At 45.1% G+C, this 16,132-nt stretch overlaps 3 protein-coding genes across 3 annotated transcripts; 2 read left to right on the forward strand and 1 right to left on the reverse strand.

Moving 5' to 3' along the window:
• Positions 1–823: 823 nt before the first annotated feature.
• LOC129593987 (uncharacterized) lies at positions 824–5,688 on the reverse strand. Its single transcript, XM_055490526.1, has 15 exons — positions 5,372–5,688; positions 4,991–5,259; positions 4,770–4,872; positions 4,566–4,698; positions 4,266–4,373; positions 3,952–4,212; positions 3,704–3,854; positions 3,100–3,630; positions 2,504–3,006; positions 2,299–2,439; positions 2,066–2,224; positions 1,733–2,005; positions 1,417–1,677; positions 1,085–1,336; positions 824–1,025 (listed from the first exon to the last, which is right to left on the reverse strand). Exons 1-15 carry the CDS (start codon positions 5,564–5,566, stop codon positions 940–942), a joined length of 3,426 nt encoding a protein of 1,141 aa, XP_055346501.1. The 5' UTR covers positions 5,567–5,688; the 3' UTR covers positions 824–939.
• Positions 5,689–6,624: 936 nt separating this feature from the next.
• On the forward strand, positions 6,625–13,258 carry LOC129594014 (transmembrane protease serine 9-like). Its single transcript, XM_055490560.1, has 13 exons — positions 6,625–6,699; positions 7,543–7,686; positions 7,795–7,907; positions 7,967–8,253; positions 8,507–8,671; positions 8,758–9,516; positions 9,855–9,995; positions 10,067–10,181; positions 10,247–10,579; positions 11,864–11,888; positions 12,692–12,804; positions 12,863–13,149; positions 13,215–13,258. Exons 1-13 carry the CDS (start codon positions 6,625–6,627, stop codon positions 13,256–13,258), a joined length of 2,601 nt encoding a protein of 866 aa, XP_055346535.1.
• A 459-nt stretch (positions 13,259–13,717) lies between these two features.
• On the forward strand, positions 13,718–15,901 carry LOC129594015 (serine protease 55-like). Its single transcript, XM_055490561.1, has 5 exons — positions 13,718–13,722; positions 13,990–14,726; positions 14,960–15,100; positions 15,390–15,504; positions 15,568–15,901. Exons 1-5 carry the CDS (start codon positions 13,718–13,720, stop codon positions 15,899–15,901), a joined length of 1,332 nt encoding a protein of 443 aa, XP_055346536.1.
• The last annotated feature ends 231 nt before the right edge of the window (positions 15,902–16,132 follow it).

Here is a 16,132-nt window from a genome sequence, read left to right on the forward strand (position 1 = left end):
CTGTGCACTGGTTTCATTCAGCGTGTCTCGACTTTTCAGAACTGGATACGATATTGTATTAACGTACGCCATAAAAAACCGGCACTTTTCGGGCAGCTGCTTGTCGCCATGGTCAGCTATACTCTGTGGACTCTATGCCGTACATAGTCGCTCCAGCGTTTTTCGATTTACCCGTATTGCAGAACAGACGTATTGCCTTTGGCTTCGACCTTTTTTTCCCAGGCGACGCATTTGTGCGGCACCACTGTTAACAACAGAACGCATAACCACACCAATCCGCGCCATACCTCCCATTAGTGAAAAAGAATTTCAAGCACAAAGCGGAAACAAAGTTTTATCTTGCTGTCCAACTTCTGTTCTTCGCTAAGTAAAAAACAAATGTGCTTTGACCTATGTACGTTACGGTTGCATAACATAAAATTATTAGCAAATACACTGGTGGGTCTGCATGTCCAGTAGATGCTTGCTCAGCGATATCATACAGATTTTAAGACGATGGCGCTTGAAGAAAGAAAAACAATGCTCCAATATGTCTCCACAGAAATTCGAGTAAAGCGCCTCAAGCACAGCCTGTTAAAATGTCACATACTCTCGTTGAAATAAGAGCTTCGGGCTTGTGTTTGTCTCCATGTTTTTCGCCTTTGCTAGTCAGTCAATGGTCTCAGGAGCGTATGTTTATCTGGGCGCATGTTATGTTTAGCATAACAGTGATCATGTGCAATTCTGAAGCGGCCAGATTCCTACTGTTTTAATGCGATACTTTTTTTTCTCAGATTTTTTTATCTTCTGGTGGATGCAACTAAGCTAGTCGTCTTCTGTTGGTGTATCGCATTTATTACCGCATCTAGCATTTCCATTCAGCTTCTGCATCCAGTTTGTCATAGTTTTCTTCAAAACTTACAAAAACCGTGTTTGTTTCAGAATGTGTTACTATCAAAACTAGTATAAATGATGCAGTTGCCCAAATAAAATAAAAAATATCGTAACTATCGGAACGAAGTACTCCATGTGCATCGTGTGGAGATCTGCAAGACAGAATGATATTTTAAAAGAAATCGATATAACGCATAAATCAAAGTCATACTTTCGGCTCCGCTTTTTTTCGTTGTGGTTGCCGTGGCTGCTGTTGTTGCTGCAGTGGTACTCTCGTTTGCTTTTTCTCGGCAATGTAGCGTTTCTCCACTCCAGCTTCCGTCTTCTTTGCACGTTAACGTCCGACTGCCGGATGCGATGACAAAATTGCTATTCTTGCATTTTAACGTGATGCTGTTGCCGGTAATAAACGAAACATTGGACGCGATCATGGCTGTCTCATCAATCACAGGCTGTTGGCAACCTATGAAATCGTACGTTTCGCGGCATATCATTACTTAAGAGCGTTAAGAATTCCAGACGAAATTCGGTCTCAACGCTTACCGGTAGAAACTGACACTTTGAACTCCTTCTCGACATCTTTAGCGAATTTCAATGTAGCTTGACCCAGACGAATATTCCCGGTCGCCGCCACGTCGAACAGGCATTCCGTGTTATTGCCACAAATTTCTTTGACTTTTTGCTTAAACGTCTCATTCATTGTCTGGGTGACATCGAAGACCGGTCGAAAGTTGGGATCATTGATGGTATCATACGTTTCCGGCGATTCATAAATAAAAAGCGTCTCCGCTGCGGTGACTCGCCCTGCAACACTGCTGTATGAATCACAGCAATGAAAAAGTATTGAGAAATGTCATACATGTCTCTCCAAATGCCGTGAATATGTGTTCCGTGGACGAGTTATGGGGAACTGGGTTCTTGGCGCCTCGTGGATAAAGGTCGTCTGTCGGATCATTGTTGCATCGCCCGAGTAAGCCGCTGGTATTCCCTTGCTGCAGATCACTGGGTAGTAAAATCTGGAACTGCAGCGTTGCTTCGTTCTCCTCTACTTCGACCAGGATTCCCGACGGGAGACTGGCGCTGACTTTGTGCAGGCCGAATCCGGGACGGCGCTCCGTAGTGATCAATGCATCTTTAAAATAATCGTACTAAAACCTTCTCAGTAAAATGGTATTTATGACTTTTCTGGTACCTCCTTGTGTAGAACGATTGACAATTCGATGTGGCTCAACCAGCTTGTTATCGATGTACAGATCGGGGGCACGCCGGTCAGCGGTGAAGCTAAGTTGTACTGTTACGTTGGCGGTGGCGAATACTAAGCCGGTCCAGATTGTTGCGTTCAAATCACTACCTGCAAACAGGAGTAATATAACTGACGTCGGCAATCTCTGCTACGGATATGAACTGCTTTCTGTTGCAACAGACCCTGGGCTGTTTTGACTTTCGAGGTGCGTCCTTGCACGGTAATCACACCAGGCACTTGCACCACAACATATTCGCCCAATCCGTTAAAGGTGTATTTCAGACCGTCATATGTCTGTATATGCGGATCTCCGAAACCGCCACCTGTGCGCAAACGTTGTTTCTCCTATGCTAAACTAATGACGCCGAGATAGAAATTTATACAGACCTGGTCTAGGTGGTACATAGCATTTCGACGAACTGCTGCGTCGTTGCTGACGAAACATCTGGCAGCTATTACTCGCCCAGTCTCCCGACAAAGCGCAGCACTTTCGCACCGGCACCTGGTTGACCACGACCTCTTCCAATTGCCTGGCTATCCAATTCCAATAGTATGTGCCGTCTGGTTCGACGGTGTGCCAGTTAAAGATATTATTCAGCTTGGTCCAACCGGCACTTGTGTGTATCGGCGATGGAAGCAGGTTTCCGTCTTGTCCATAGCAGCACTGCTGCTGATAGCGCCACGATCGCGAGAAACCCGTTACGCAGAGCGACGCTCCGGGATTCTCCACACAATCACCGGCCGGCCACATTAGCATACTCGATTCATTGTGCCGGTTACAGGCGCTGGAATCCGATGGCACGTAGAACCGGCCACGACTGAGAAAGGCTTGCATGATATTTGGCGGGCAACCGTTGAATTCGCCACCACAATTGTCCGGATCCACACTTCTACGAGACCAGCGGCATTCTAGGTTGCATTATCGCAAATAACGCAACGCAAAAACGCAACGCAACGCAACGCAAAAACTATGCACATCTTACTGCATCACGCTTTGCTCGGCGTCCTTCCAACACGAACAGAAATCACCGGCTGCTGAACATTTACCAATTTTGTAAATAAGTCGTAGTCGGTCGTTCTGCTCTTCGCTGTTTGCGGTGAAGTTGCGGCTAACGGTCATGGAAAGTGTCGTGTTATCCCCCACTCCAATGGCACGCTCCGCCTCCCTTCCATACTTGGCCGTTATGATCTTATGGATCGTGTATAAAGTGCCGTTGTGTGAAACTCCTGGCTCAGACGAATTGTCAGAAACGGACGTCAAGTTTGTGGAAAGTTTCTCTAATACGCCCATGTCCGATAATTCCGACCATAGCGATATCGCGCTGATTTCCTTCTCCGTTTGGTGAACAAGCAGCGTTCGATCCGTATATTTCATGATACGGAATGTTCCGCTCAGGAAGAGTTTTGATGATGCCAAAGTTCCGAAATTTATTTGGGATAAGGAGATACTGATTTTCCCAGAATTTGCTGCAGAAGGTATCAATGGCAGGAACATTACGTGCACACTATCATGGCTGAAAACAGAGAAAACTATTTTATTTCCTTTGATCACTGATCGCGTTCGTACATAGTACTACATACTCGTACCTCATGTACCATCCGATAAAATCAACGGAGACGTTGGTGTCGTTGTTGGAGCTCAGTTGATATGGATCCCAAGCCAGCTGGATGACGGCTGCACCGGACTGTGACATCCACGTACTGCGGTTGACAAGCTTTACGGGATGTGTATACCAATCTGCAATAAGAAAAAAATAAACTCAGATTCCCAGGCAAAAATATATATTATTCATTATCCTTGAAATTTGCTCTAGCCAATTCTTCGCCCACTTTACCTTGATGATGATAGCCGGTGTATGGATACGTAACACCGCCGTCAACGGAAACGTTAAACATCCAGTGACCTTTATAATTCAGCACTGGAGTGACACATTGTATGGATCCGAGTTCTCCGCGGTACGCTTTGACCACGCGGTCGCCAAAGCGGCAGTATACTGAATTGTTTTGCTGGTTTTGGTTCAGACAGATCCCGCTGATCTTCAACTTTGTCCCACCCAAGACGGATCCGTACCATGGACTGACGAACAGATTCCTGTCTGTACATCCATGGTTGAACTGCATGTTTCCGCTAACGTAGAAGCGGACTTACTTTCAGAAATCGTACAGGTTAGCGGTGTGACTGAGTCGCCATCCAGTCGGAAAACTGAGCTGCCGCCCTGTATCGGACTCGCAGTAGTCCAGCACTCTGAACGAAAACCTGTAAATAATTATTTAGCAAACAGTGTTATAATTTCCCATACCTTTTTTATAGACAGATTAATTTTAACCATGCAGTTGCACGGTATAAGGCTAAACCAGAAGCAAAATTCTAAAATGCGAAAGAGAGCTTTTGTTCTGTAGAAGAGACTGCAAACAGCCAAAAGTTCTGTACATCTGTACATTGATATACCTAGCCATGCGTGAGAGCCGTCGTAAGTCCATCGATGGTCTTCTTTTGTGTTGTTAAACGCTGTGGCAATGGCGAACGAATAGCGTCCGTCAGTGGTCAGAGTCATTTGAATTCCGTCCTCGATTTCTGCACCCTATTTATTAGTAGTAAAATCAACTGAAGTTGCGTAAAAGTCTGACAACGTTTTTAGTTTCCAGTACTTACTTGAACAGCATGACAGGAGCTGGTGTTGCCTCTTCGATATCGCACGAACGTGAAGATGAACGCCCACTGCGGACTAAAAAACTGATAGGCAGGGTCACTCGTTCTGAAAAGCAGTAGCATATTCATTGCTCGAAAAACTACTTTACCTAAAATCAGTATAATCCTAACTCGACAATGGCAGACTCAAGTTACAACATTTACGATCAAAATGTCTTGCATACTTGATGTAAACTTTAATCTTTTCGCGCACTGGAGATTCGCTGTCCATATCGGTGACGAATCGGTAGTGGAAAGCTGTTGCCGGCCGTATTGTTCCGTTAGTGTCGTTGCATTCTGTGTCCCAGAAGCCTTCATCCCACTGCAAATCGAGCTTCAAGGGGCTGGGAGAGGTGGACTGTAGTGGTCCCATTTCTGGCCCTTTGTTGAACAGATGCCCGTTCATGCATGGCCTGCTTCCTGGTTGTTGGTAATGATGGCCATTAGCCGTAACCTAGCGAAAACAATGCCCAAAAAGCTAGCAATTAAATCACTTCATTTTTATTAATTTTTACGTTGTTATACCAGGCGAGCAAATATGCACTGTGCCCTCATCCTTCACTTACATGTAAAATACTGATACGGTCCTTTAGGAAAGGAAACGGACTTGTAAAAGATATATTTTTCCCCGATGCCCCATAAGGTAACGATCCCAGTAGATTGTGTCCAGAAGCGCCAAACTCTTCAAGAAATTCTCCAAATGACAAAACAGACCAACAAACTAGGAGATACAAAAACCACGGAAGCACTTGAGGAAACATTCTTATATTATGGGATGCACAGTCGACACTTTCCGGGTAACAGCGTTCGGGTGGAATGCCCCTGCAGATGGAATGCCGGAACGATCGTTCTTGACGTGCAGTAAAAACTGCCGCTGCTGGGTTATCGGTCGTCTAGCGAAAATTCACCACGTGCTTTACGGCACTGTAGTGTTTAGTGTAGATTTAACGAGGTCTACGACAATATAATAAACTTTATGTCGGTTCCTGCTTGGATATGGCTTGTTTGCGGTGTAATATTAATATGCTGCGGAAAATGCAAATTCCAAAGCCAAGGTACACATGCGTGTTGACAAACAAACAGATCTTTACAAGTGCAATTAGTTGTACATTGCCTTAGCTCTAGCTGGAGGTCACCTATAGTGTATATTGACTACTTTTACCTGAGTTAATTATTTCGCATTTACAGCCGAGCTGTCGAGATTGTCGCTTGTAAATGCCAGTGCAGAACAACTAATACATACATACAACGCCATGATAAATGCTCAGAATTACAACGAACTTTGCGTTATTACTTTACGCCGTTTAAACGGGAAGTCGCAAAACAATAGTGCTGCAATGATTGCCTGAGAATGGATGCAATGTTCGGTGCCTGTACAAAGAAGAACGACGACACCCCCGCCTGCGATTGGTTTAATTTAGATTGATTTTATGTTTCGCATAAACGATTTTTATTTGCTTTATTAAACAATATGACGTTCGAAAATCGAATTTACTGCTAAAAAATAAGCAGAATATTATGTGATTTGATTAATGTACGACACGATAAGAATGACCAAAGACCGAATTCAGTGTGCTAGAGTAATTCAGAGCAGGTGTTCATATTAGCGTACGTAAGCATCAGTACTAGAGTCCAATATACATACATAACTAATTAACATTGCGTTGCACATAAAACTTTCAGAATCTGTACAGCAAAAAAAAACAAACGGTTAGCCTCGGTTAGCTTCTTGCTTGGTGCTTCTTAATTTTGGTTCGATGTGATCCTTTGGACCATCAATTTCAACAGGTCGATCTTAACTCGCTAAAAATTTCCAAAGATGAAACTAGAAGTTCGACAAGGAAGTTCCGCGCAATCCGAGCATCTGCATCTGGAAGGGAAGATTTATAAAGCTGTACGTTGCAGCTCTAACATTAATTTTAAGGAATAATCTGGATACAACAAGTAACGGTTGTCAGTGTTCGCCGGTACTGAAATGATTCTCCTACCAAGTGTCCGTTTTGAGCGAACTACAGAGTACGATCGCCTCTTAATGCAGTATATCCATCATTATGACATTTGAACACGAATGATATTTCAAACAAAAACTTTAAATAAACATCCTACACTGATTAGGTTGAAAAATGACACTTATTTATTGCTTTTAAAGAAGGCGAAATTTATTATTATTTCTAGTTTAACGTAACAGCTGTTTAGTTAAGCCACGCGTCCAGTTACTGCGGTAATTCCGTTCGTATATATAGTTGCTTTTGATAAATAATATCGTCGGTCTAAACGGTTTTTCAGTCTGTTTGCGAGTTCCGGCAAAGGTAACGCTTTTAAGACACGGGCCTTGCATAAATTTGCGGCAAGCTGGTTTTTTGCGATCGTTTGTCACTCATTGTCGTCGGTGTTGCAGTATGTGTGGTCCGTGGACCGTAAATTAATATACAAAGTCAGAAGTAGCGTTTAACCACGGACAAAATGCGATGTGTTCATTCTTCTCCAATTCTTCTGCTTTTCATCATATATCAATGCCATTCTGCTGTCCGTCGAAAAATATCCCGCGACGATTGGGATGCGGTTTTCCAGGATTTCTTTTGGCGTTCAGCATGCATTTGACAAAATTCAGTCAGCCAGTTTTAAGAAAACCAACCAATTATTTAGGGAGAAACACGCTTTTAAAGCAGATGTTCCTAAAGTTTGCCGGCATATTACCATAGATCCTGATCCATTCGGCTTGCTACCGCAATTCCAGGATGGAAAATCAAACGGCGAGCAATCAGCAGACCAGAGGAAATTTAAGAAAGTGCATCGTACAGGAAATTTGCCTCTGGAAGCGCTCGGTGATTTAAAGATTAACGGTGGCAGGAACACCAGTACATCGGTCGCTTGCTGGCAGGTAAACTATCAACCAATCTTCCAGCAGCTAAGATGCTGAATTCCATTTGAATTGCTTTTTAATATTAATAAAACTAAAGACTACTTTCAATGCAAAAACTCTTTGCAGGTCTTTATTGTAGCACACACATCCGACGGCGTACGACAGTCATGCGGTGGAGTGATTATCGGTAGTCGCACGGTTCTGACTACTGCTGGCTGTTTAGTGGACAGCATTACGAGGTTTTACCGATTTCGTAACGCAGTTTGGTGGTTTACTTAATGCAAGAGTTTTTTTACAGGTTGGGCTTGCCATTGGAAAGCATCCAGGTGATCGTCGGCGCTCTCGACAGCAACGCACCGGCGTCAAATGCCGACGACTTTATCGGATGTGCTGAGACGTTCAATGTGTCAACGTATATGCTCCACCCGGATTATAATGACGCGTTGGCTAACAACGATATCGCCATCCTAACCGTGACCCCGCCCATCGACGTTGACCACAAACCGTGCGCTTGCATCCTGTGCTTCAGTAGCCGACAACCCAGTGTTGGCGAGACCTGCGCTGTCACGGGTTACGGTGCCGCAAGTATGTGGGAATGTTACCGAGAATTAATAATATAGTTACGGCTGAGTCGCGCTGACACTCAGCATGCTTCTTTCCCCCCTTTTTTTAACTGTTACGCTTTAGTGAATGGCTGCTTTGTCAGCCCCCAAATTTACGAAATGAGAGTACGTCGTAAAGTATTAATCACCTATTTTTATATTGCCAGTAAACAATTCAGCGATTATTCTAGAACCCGTAGTTTGTAAAGATGCTATTTCATGTTTTCCTACGGTAGTTAATGCGAAAAATCCACTGCAATGGATTCGTCAAGAGATTGTCAATCAAGACGTTTCGATATGTCCTGAATGGACGAATACAAACGGAACGCTGATCACGAATACAACGGGGTACATTTGTACACAAAGCCCGCCTACTGGAAATCCTGTCCTTGGAGACGGCGGTGCGTATTTCTTTCTAATTTTCCTTGAGCAGGTATTTTCTACAACAAGCGCTTGTTACAATCAACTAGAACAAGACATCTTGCAGGTGGAGCACTGGTTTGTCTGGATCCTTCCAGTAATACATACTATCTAGCCGGCATCCTGGCTTTTGGCGATCGAGGTTTCAGCCAGAACGTAAATGTCGCACTGTATCTCTCGTGGATTTCAGAAAGCTCCATCCCAGGAGATATTACTGTACCGGGCTTGGGCAGCCCAGCTCCCACAATTACAACATCCCTGCCTTTCACATCTCCCACTATGGCGCCCCGGACAACGCCGCATCCCTTTACCCCTCTTCCACCACCACCGCCCACGACACCGGGAATCACCGAAGCCTGCGGAATACCGCGAAACGGTGGAATGGACCCGTTCGGCATCGTAGGGTCGCGAGGGCAATTACCATTCGAAGTGACACATCTCGGGAAACTACGGGCCACCCGTCAACGCCGCAATCTCGATGCGAACGCCGAGCTGGAAGCGCGTATCATCGGTGGATTCGGTTCTTTTCCAGAGATCGTTTGTTGGCAGGCGTTTATGGTGGTGGACCAGGGAAATGAGACTGACGTCACGTGTGGTGGGGTAATCCTCGGGTCACGAACGATCTTAACGGCCGCAGCTTGCATGATGGACGCGGATGGAAACATGATCCGTAATACGAGCAAGATCACAGTCACGGTGGGCGCACTGAACAGTGATGCTCCCGCAAGTAACATTCAGGATCTGTCGAGATGCGCGCAATGGTTTGCCGTGCAGAGTGTCATCCCGCATCCCGATTTCTATGGACCAACTGCCGATAATAATATTGGTAAACTGAACTTATATTATAGAAGGAAGTCAGTAGCGCATGAGACACTTACCCTGAACTGCTCCAGTCATCCGCCCGGAGATTCGCGTCACGGTTACACATTGCGGCTGTGCAGTCGTTGTGGTCAAATTCCGGTCCAAAGACTGGAGCAGTACAGGGTAGTTCGTAGTGCGCTGCTGAAACATGAATTGACAAGATAAGTATCATAAGTTGACAAACATGGATTTTCTCCTACTGGTTCTTAAGAATTCGAATTTACAGCATCGATCGCTCTGCCGTGGCAATCGGTATGCGTTCTTCGGAGACCGGTGATCAAATAAGTAAAGTAATCTTTGCAGGACTACTGATTTTGTCCAGTCCCATTGACCTGGTCAGGAAGCCATGCGCTTGCCCGCTATGTTTGTCCGATCACGTGCCGCAGATTAACGAGACATGCGTTATGAGTGGTTACGGAGCAGAAGGCAATGCGAACGACACCAGTAAGTCAGGCAGCATATCCAACATCGCTTCCAACCGTATAATTATAATAACACTGACATATTTCTCACAGCGCAGCGCACGACAGTCCCGTTGAAATGGGTCGTGCAGAAGATCGTTCTGCAGTCCAATACATGCCAGTCGATGTGCGATAGGTTCGGCCGCTGCACCGATCGGAGCAACTTCATGTACGTTGACCTTTGCGATTTTCGTTAATGTAATGGATTCGTTTGAAGAAGCGATGGCGTTGCAGTTGTAGCCAAGGTGTATGGGGACAGGATCAGTGCACCGGAGACAACGGTGGCCCGCTGTTTTGCTACGATTCCACCCACAATAACTACTACTTGGCGGGAGTGATTGCGTTTACATCGAGCTTCTGTGGGGCGGGTCTCGGTGGGCAGAGTGTACAGGTGACGCGCTATTTGCAGTGGATAGTGAACAACGCGATTCCGGGTGATGTGCAAGTGCAGAAAGCTGATGCTTTCAGCACAACGAGAACCCCTTCTCAGCGGACAACGACTACGCCAGTCCAGCGCACAACAACGTTCCCAGGCATCACTACCTCGCGCATAACTACAACTCAGAAGTACGAATACTATGGTTTAGGCAGACTGAATCTGTGGCCGTAGTCGGTGAAAGCGCACCATGGTTCGGGACAAAACGGGAAAAACGAAGGGAGGAATCTGATTCTGTTTGTCGTAATTGGAAAAATAGCGACAAAAGTGCTACCATTAAACTAAAAAAGCGCGGAATGTGACTCTATATAACTCTACGAAGTGTTATAGCCATTAGTAAACGGAAATATGCATGCAATGGTTCTCACCATTGCCGGCATTGTCGCTTGCCCAGCGGTTACATCATGGATAATTTTGGATCTATCTGCGGATACGTTTGTGACGACTGACTTGTATCTACAAAGTACTGCTGGCTTTTGTACGTAGTGCAATACACGAGCCCGGTTAACTACTTCCGTAAGTTATCTTAAAAAGCAAAATGCGATGCATCCATGAATGGTACCGATTCACGGCACCTTACGTATTCATGCAGCCTAATTTAGAACATGTAACAACGATCTCAGGTAGTTATTATGACACCTTTTCTGCCTCGTCGCAAACTTTTTGTAATGCGGGTTATAAACAATGTAAGGTCAAAACATTTCGGCCAACTTTACATGAAATCGTCACAAATAGAAAATGTAAACAATAAATGACGACAAATCAATGTAACCAGCATGATCATCGAAAGACACAATTGTCGATTATTATAATTTGACTAAATTTCTATTCGAATTACCAGTACGCTGCATACGTGGTTCATTTTGAAATTAGACATACAGAGTAAGTATTTTGTTTTCTTGTGGTTATCCCATATTGTTGTAAAGACAGTTGTAGTTTGTTGTTGTTCCCTCAGACGGAATCGGCGACACTAGTTGTAAATCTTCGTCTTACACATCGGCAGTCCACTGGCCACTGTCCACTACAAATACTGGGCCACTTCCACGTATTCCTCGCCACGACACGCAACGCCTCGGCCGCGGCTAAAAGTAGTTGTTGCGCGTGGGATCGATAATTAAGTACCTCTACATTGAAATAATTACCTTATAGGCGAAAAATCCCTTTGCAAACTTTTTATTGCTTGTACTCGTTGAATAATTTAAGGAGGAATAACGGACAGCGGCTTGCTTGAATTGTGTTTGCTTGCTTGAATTTCGTTTACGGCTTGCCTTCCCTTTCATTTACGAAAAATTAGCAACCCCGGGACACCAACTGGTGAAACACGGCATGCTAAAAAGCGACTTCGTTACCAATTGTCCATTAAAAGATGAAATTTTTTGCATAATTCCAGTTTACTGACTATTTTCCACTATTAGAGAAACCTGGTATCCAGCTGCTGCGGTAAGTTTATTCATAGTCTGTTTTAATAAATGGCTTATGTATTTCTCTATCGGACACTTTTTCGAATCCGTTAGCGAGATCCGGCAAAGGTAACGCTTGGAAGATAAGAGGCGTGCATAAATTTACGGTTAAACGTTTTTGCGATAGTTTGGCACCTGTCGGCAGTCGCCACCTCAGTCTCTGTACTCGTAACCACAGCAAAAACATCAAGTCAGCTGCTTACACTGAGAAAATGCGATGCGTGTATTCTTCTCTAATCTTTTTACTTCTCACTATACACGAATGCCATTCGGCTATCCGGCGAAACATATCCCGCGACGACTGGGACGCGGCTTTCCAAGATTTCTTTGGCGTTCAACACGCGTTTGATAAGATTCAGTCAACCAGTTTTACGAATGACAATCGTGTATCCAGGGAGAAACATGCTTTTAAAGCAGATGTTCCAAAAGCTTGCCGGCATGTAGGAATCGATCCTGATCCATTTGGTTTGCTGCCGCAATTCCAGGACGGAAAGCTAAATGCTGAAAAATTAGCAGACAAAAGAAAATCGAAGAAAGTGCACCGTACAGGGAATTTGCCCCCGGACATACCTTCTGATTTCAAACTTAACGGTGGCCGAAATACCAGTACATCGATTGTTTGCTGGCAGGTGAATATTAAGAATAGCCAATATTCCAGCAGCTAAAGCATCGCCTTTTTATTGCAAGGCTTTTTAAAAATTAGATGAACTAATGACTTTGAATGAATAAAAAAAATAAAATAAAAAAAAATAAAAAAAATTTTGAATAAAAAAAATTTTGCAGGTCCTTATTGTCGCACACACACTGGACGGCCAACGACAGACGTGTGGCGGAGTGATTATCGGCAGTCGAACAGTTCTCACCACGGCCGGCTGTTTAGTGGACAGTATTACAAGGTTTGAATAATTTCAAAACGCAGTTTTGTGGTTTATTTATTACCGGAATTTTTTCCAGGTTGGGCCTGCCATTGGACAACATCCAGGTCATCGTGGGTGCTCTCGACAGCAACGCACCGGCATCTAATGCCGATGATTTTATCGAATGTGCTGAGACGTTCAATGTATCAACGTACATATTCCACCCGGATTATGACGACGCGCTAGCCAACAACGATATCGCCATCGTCACAGTGGCGTCGCCGATCGACGTGGACCACAAGCCGTGCGTCTGCGTTCTGTGTTTTAGCAGCCGACAGCCCAGTGTGGGCGAGACCTGTGCCATTACTGGATACGGTGCTAACGGTATGTGGTATGGTATCGGAATTACTGGAAGAGTAAAGATCTTATTAAATTATATTTAACTGCAGAGCTTACTGAAGAGCTTGCGAGTACGCTTTTTCGGCCTTTCTAACCGTTTCTGTTTAATAAATGGCCGTAAAATATTTTATGTCTCAATATGTGCAAGGCGAGCTTCGCTCAACAAACATGATCAAATGAAGAATTTGTCCCAATTAACATGGGAAGGGACCGTGCACAATACACTCATTGCATTACCACGCATAATCTCCAAACTTAAACGCTGAAACAGAAAACAAGTAGAGCGACTCTCACCCGTCCTTAAAAACAACTTCTTACCGATCTCCTTTAACGTTACAATGCCGGTCTCACACCAAGTGCCAAAAGTCTCACATGCAAAGGCGACAAAATTACAGCGATCAGTAAGCGACTTGTATTTTCCAATCTTCTCCCGGCATGCCAGTTCGGCGGCAGCGCCAGCACACTTTTTATGTCTGCCGTAACTGAATCAACGTTTATTCGACACCGCATTTGGTAGTATATAATTCTCTTACATATTTTAAATCGGTAGGTAATGAGGTGAAGCCACTACAATGGGCAAATCAAGAGATTATCAAACAAGCCAATGACGATGTGACATGTCCGCGGTATTTAAAACCAAACGGAACACTGACCACAAACACAACGGAGTACATATGCACTCAAAGCCAGCCTGATGGATATCCTGGCCCTCGAGATGCCGGTGCGTATTTATAGCAAAGCGGCCAAGGCCTGAACATTTTCCTTGAGGAATTGAATTTTACAACAAGCGCTTGGTATAATCAACTAGTAAGATACATGTTGCAGGTGGAGCACTGGTTTGTCTGGATCCTTCCAGCAATACGTACTACCTCGCCGGGATTTTGGCTTTTCCCATTATGACGGCAGCCAGAACGTGAATGTCGCACTGTATCTGTCGTGGATTTTAGAGAATTCCGTTCCAGGAGATATCACTGTACCGGGCTTGGGCAGTCCGCCTCCGAATGTGACAACATCCATGCCTTCCACAACTTCCATGCTTACTACCACTACGGCGCCAGTGACGACAACGATACCACAGGACATTTCCGAGGCCTGTGGAATCCCTCGCAACGGGGGCGTGGATCCGTTCGGCATCCTGGGTTTACGAGAGAAAGCAGCATCCGGCATGGAGCATCTCGGGCGGTTACGGGCGACACGCCGGCGCCGCACTCGCGATGCAGGGGTCGAGCTGGAAGAGCGTATCATTGGTGGGACTGATTCGTCGCCGACGGTCGTGTGCTGGCAGGCGTTCGTGGTGGTCAATCAAGGAAACGGGACAGAGGTTACTTGCGGTGGCGTTATTCTGGGGTCGTGGACCATCTTGACAGCAGCGTCGTGCATGGTGTACCCAAATGGAACAGCCAATCGTGATCCATCAGTTTACACTGTTACCGTGGGCGCGTTGGACAACGATGCGCCGTTTAGCAACAGCAACGATTCGACTGGGTGTGCGCAAACGTTTTCCGTGCAAAAAGTCTTACCACATGAGGATTTCTATGCGGGAACATTCGATAACGATATCGGTAATTCGTAAATCAATCTCGGATGCTTGTGCAGTATTTTCTAAAAGTAGCTAAACTGCTAAATTTTTAAATAGTAAATTTGTAGATGTTGTTTATCCCGTACCACTCATTTTCTACGGCACTAAGAAAAGACTTATTACTGTTTAAATCGGGCACCGAGGGGAGCCATCGTAGTTATCCTTATGGAAGGTCATCAGTATTCTACGAACGTAAACCTCAACCAATCACTGCAGGAATTCTCATTTTGAGCAACCCAATTGACCTGGCTCAAAAGGCATGTGCCTGCCCGATTTGCCTGATGGACCGCGTGCCAGGGCCTAATGACCGGTGCGTCTTGAGTGGTTACGGAGTGGAAGGCAATGACAACGACACCTGTAAGTTATGCAGCTGCACAACTGTAGCGGTAGATTCAGTACCTTTGCAATATTATATAGCAAACAGGTTTTGTAAGTGGTAGTGTTCGCTGATAATGCACGGTTACATTTATTGCGGCGGAGACGAGCGGTTGATGTGCAAGTTTCGAACTCAGATGTTCGGATGTAAATGCACCGCATTGAACGAAACCGTCAACTCAGAGACGAACATTGCTCTCAGACTACACAAAAGGGCTTGTTAGTGTTAACAATTTTGCAAAAATACAGTACAACCTTGGTGTTCCCCTAGCTCAACGGACGACAGTCCCGCTGAAATGGGTCGTACAGAAAATTATTCTGCAGTCCAACACGTGCCAATCAGTTTGCGATAGGTTCAGCCAATGCACCAATCGCAGCAATTTCATGTACGTTGAGCTTTCGCGATTTTCGTTCATGTAATGATCCTTTGAATCAACGATAGATTTTAGTTGTAGCCAGGGTCTATGGGGACAGGATCAGTGTACGGGAGACAGTGGTGGCCCGCTGTTTTGTTACGACTCCACCCACAGCAACTACTACCTGGCGGGAGTGATTGCGTTCCCAACGAGCTTCTGCGGGGCCGGTCTCGGTGGGCAAAGTGTGCTGGTGGCGCGCTATCTGCAGTGGATTCTGGATCACACGGTTACGGGTGATGTTCAAGTACAGAAAGTGGATGTCTTCACAACAACCACCCCTTTTCAACACACTACAACGTACCCGCGCTACCCAACCACCCCGAAGTACGAATATTATGGCTTAGGCAAACTGCATCTATGGCCCTAGTCATTGGGCGCGCGCCATGATTCAGCACTAAAATTACTGAATACAGTGGGAACAACCTGATTTTGCTAAGCGTGATGCGAAAAAGGCCACGTGAACTGTTATTATAACGAATCTCCGCAATGCGAACGACCAGCCTACAGAGTAGTATTCTGATCGTTAGATTACCAGACTAGTATCGGTAATTCGGATTGACGTGGGCGGTACGCACGTGCCGGTATCATTTTTATCATT

This window comes from Paramacrobiotus metropolitanus, unplaced genomic scaffold, assembly GCF_019649055.1.
Source record: "Paramacrobiotus metropolitanus isolate TYO unplaced genomic scaffold, Prichtersi_v1.0 Parri_scaffold0000065, whole genome shotgun sequence".
NCBI classification, from domain to species: Eukaryota; Metazoa; Tardigrada; class Eutardigrada; order Parachela; family Macrobiotidae; genus Paramacrobiotus; species Paramacrobiotus metropolitanus.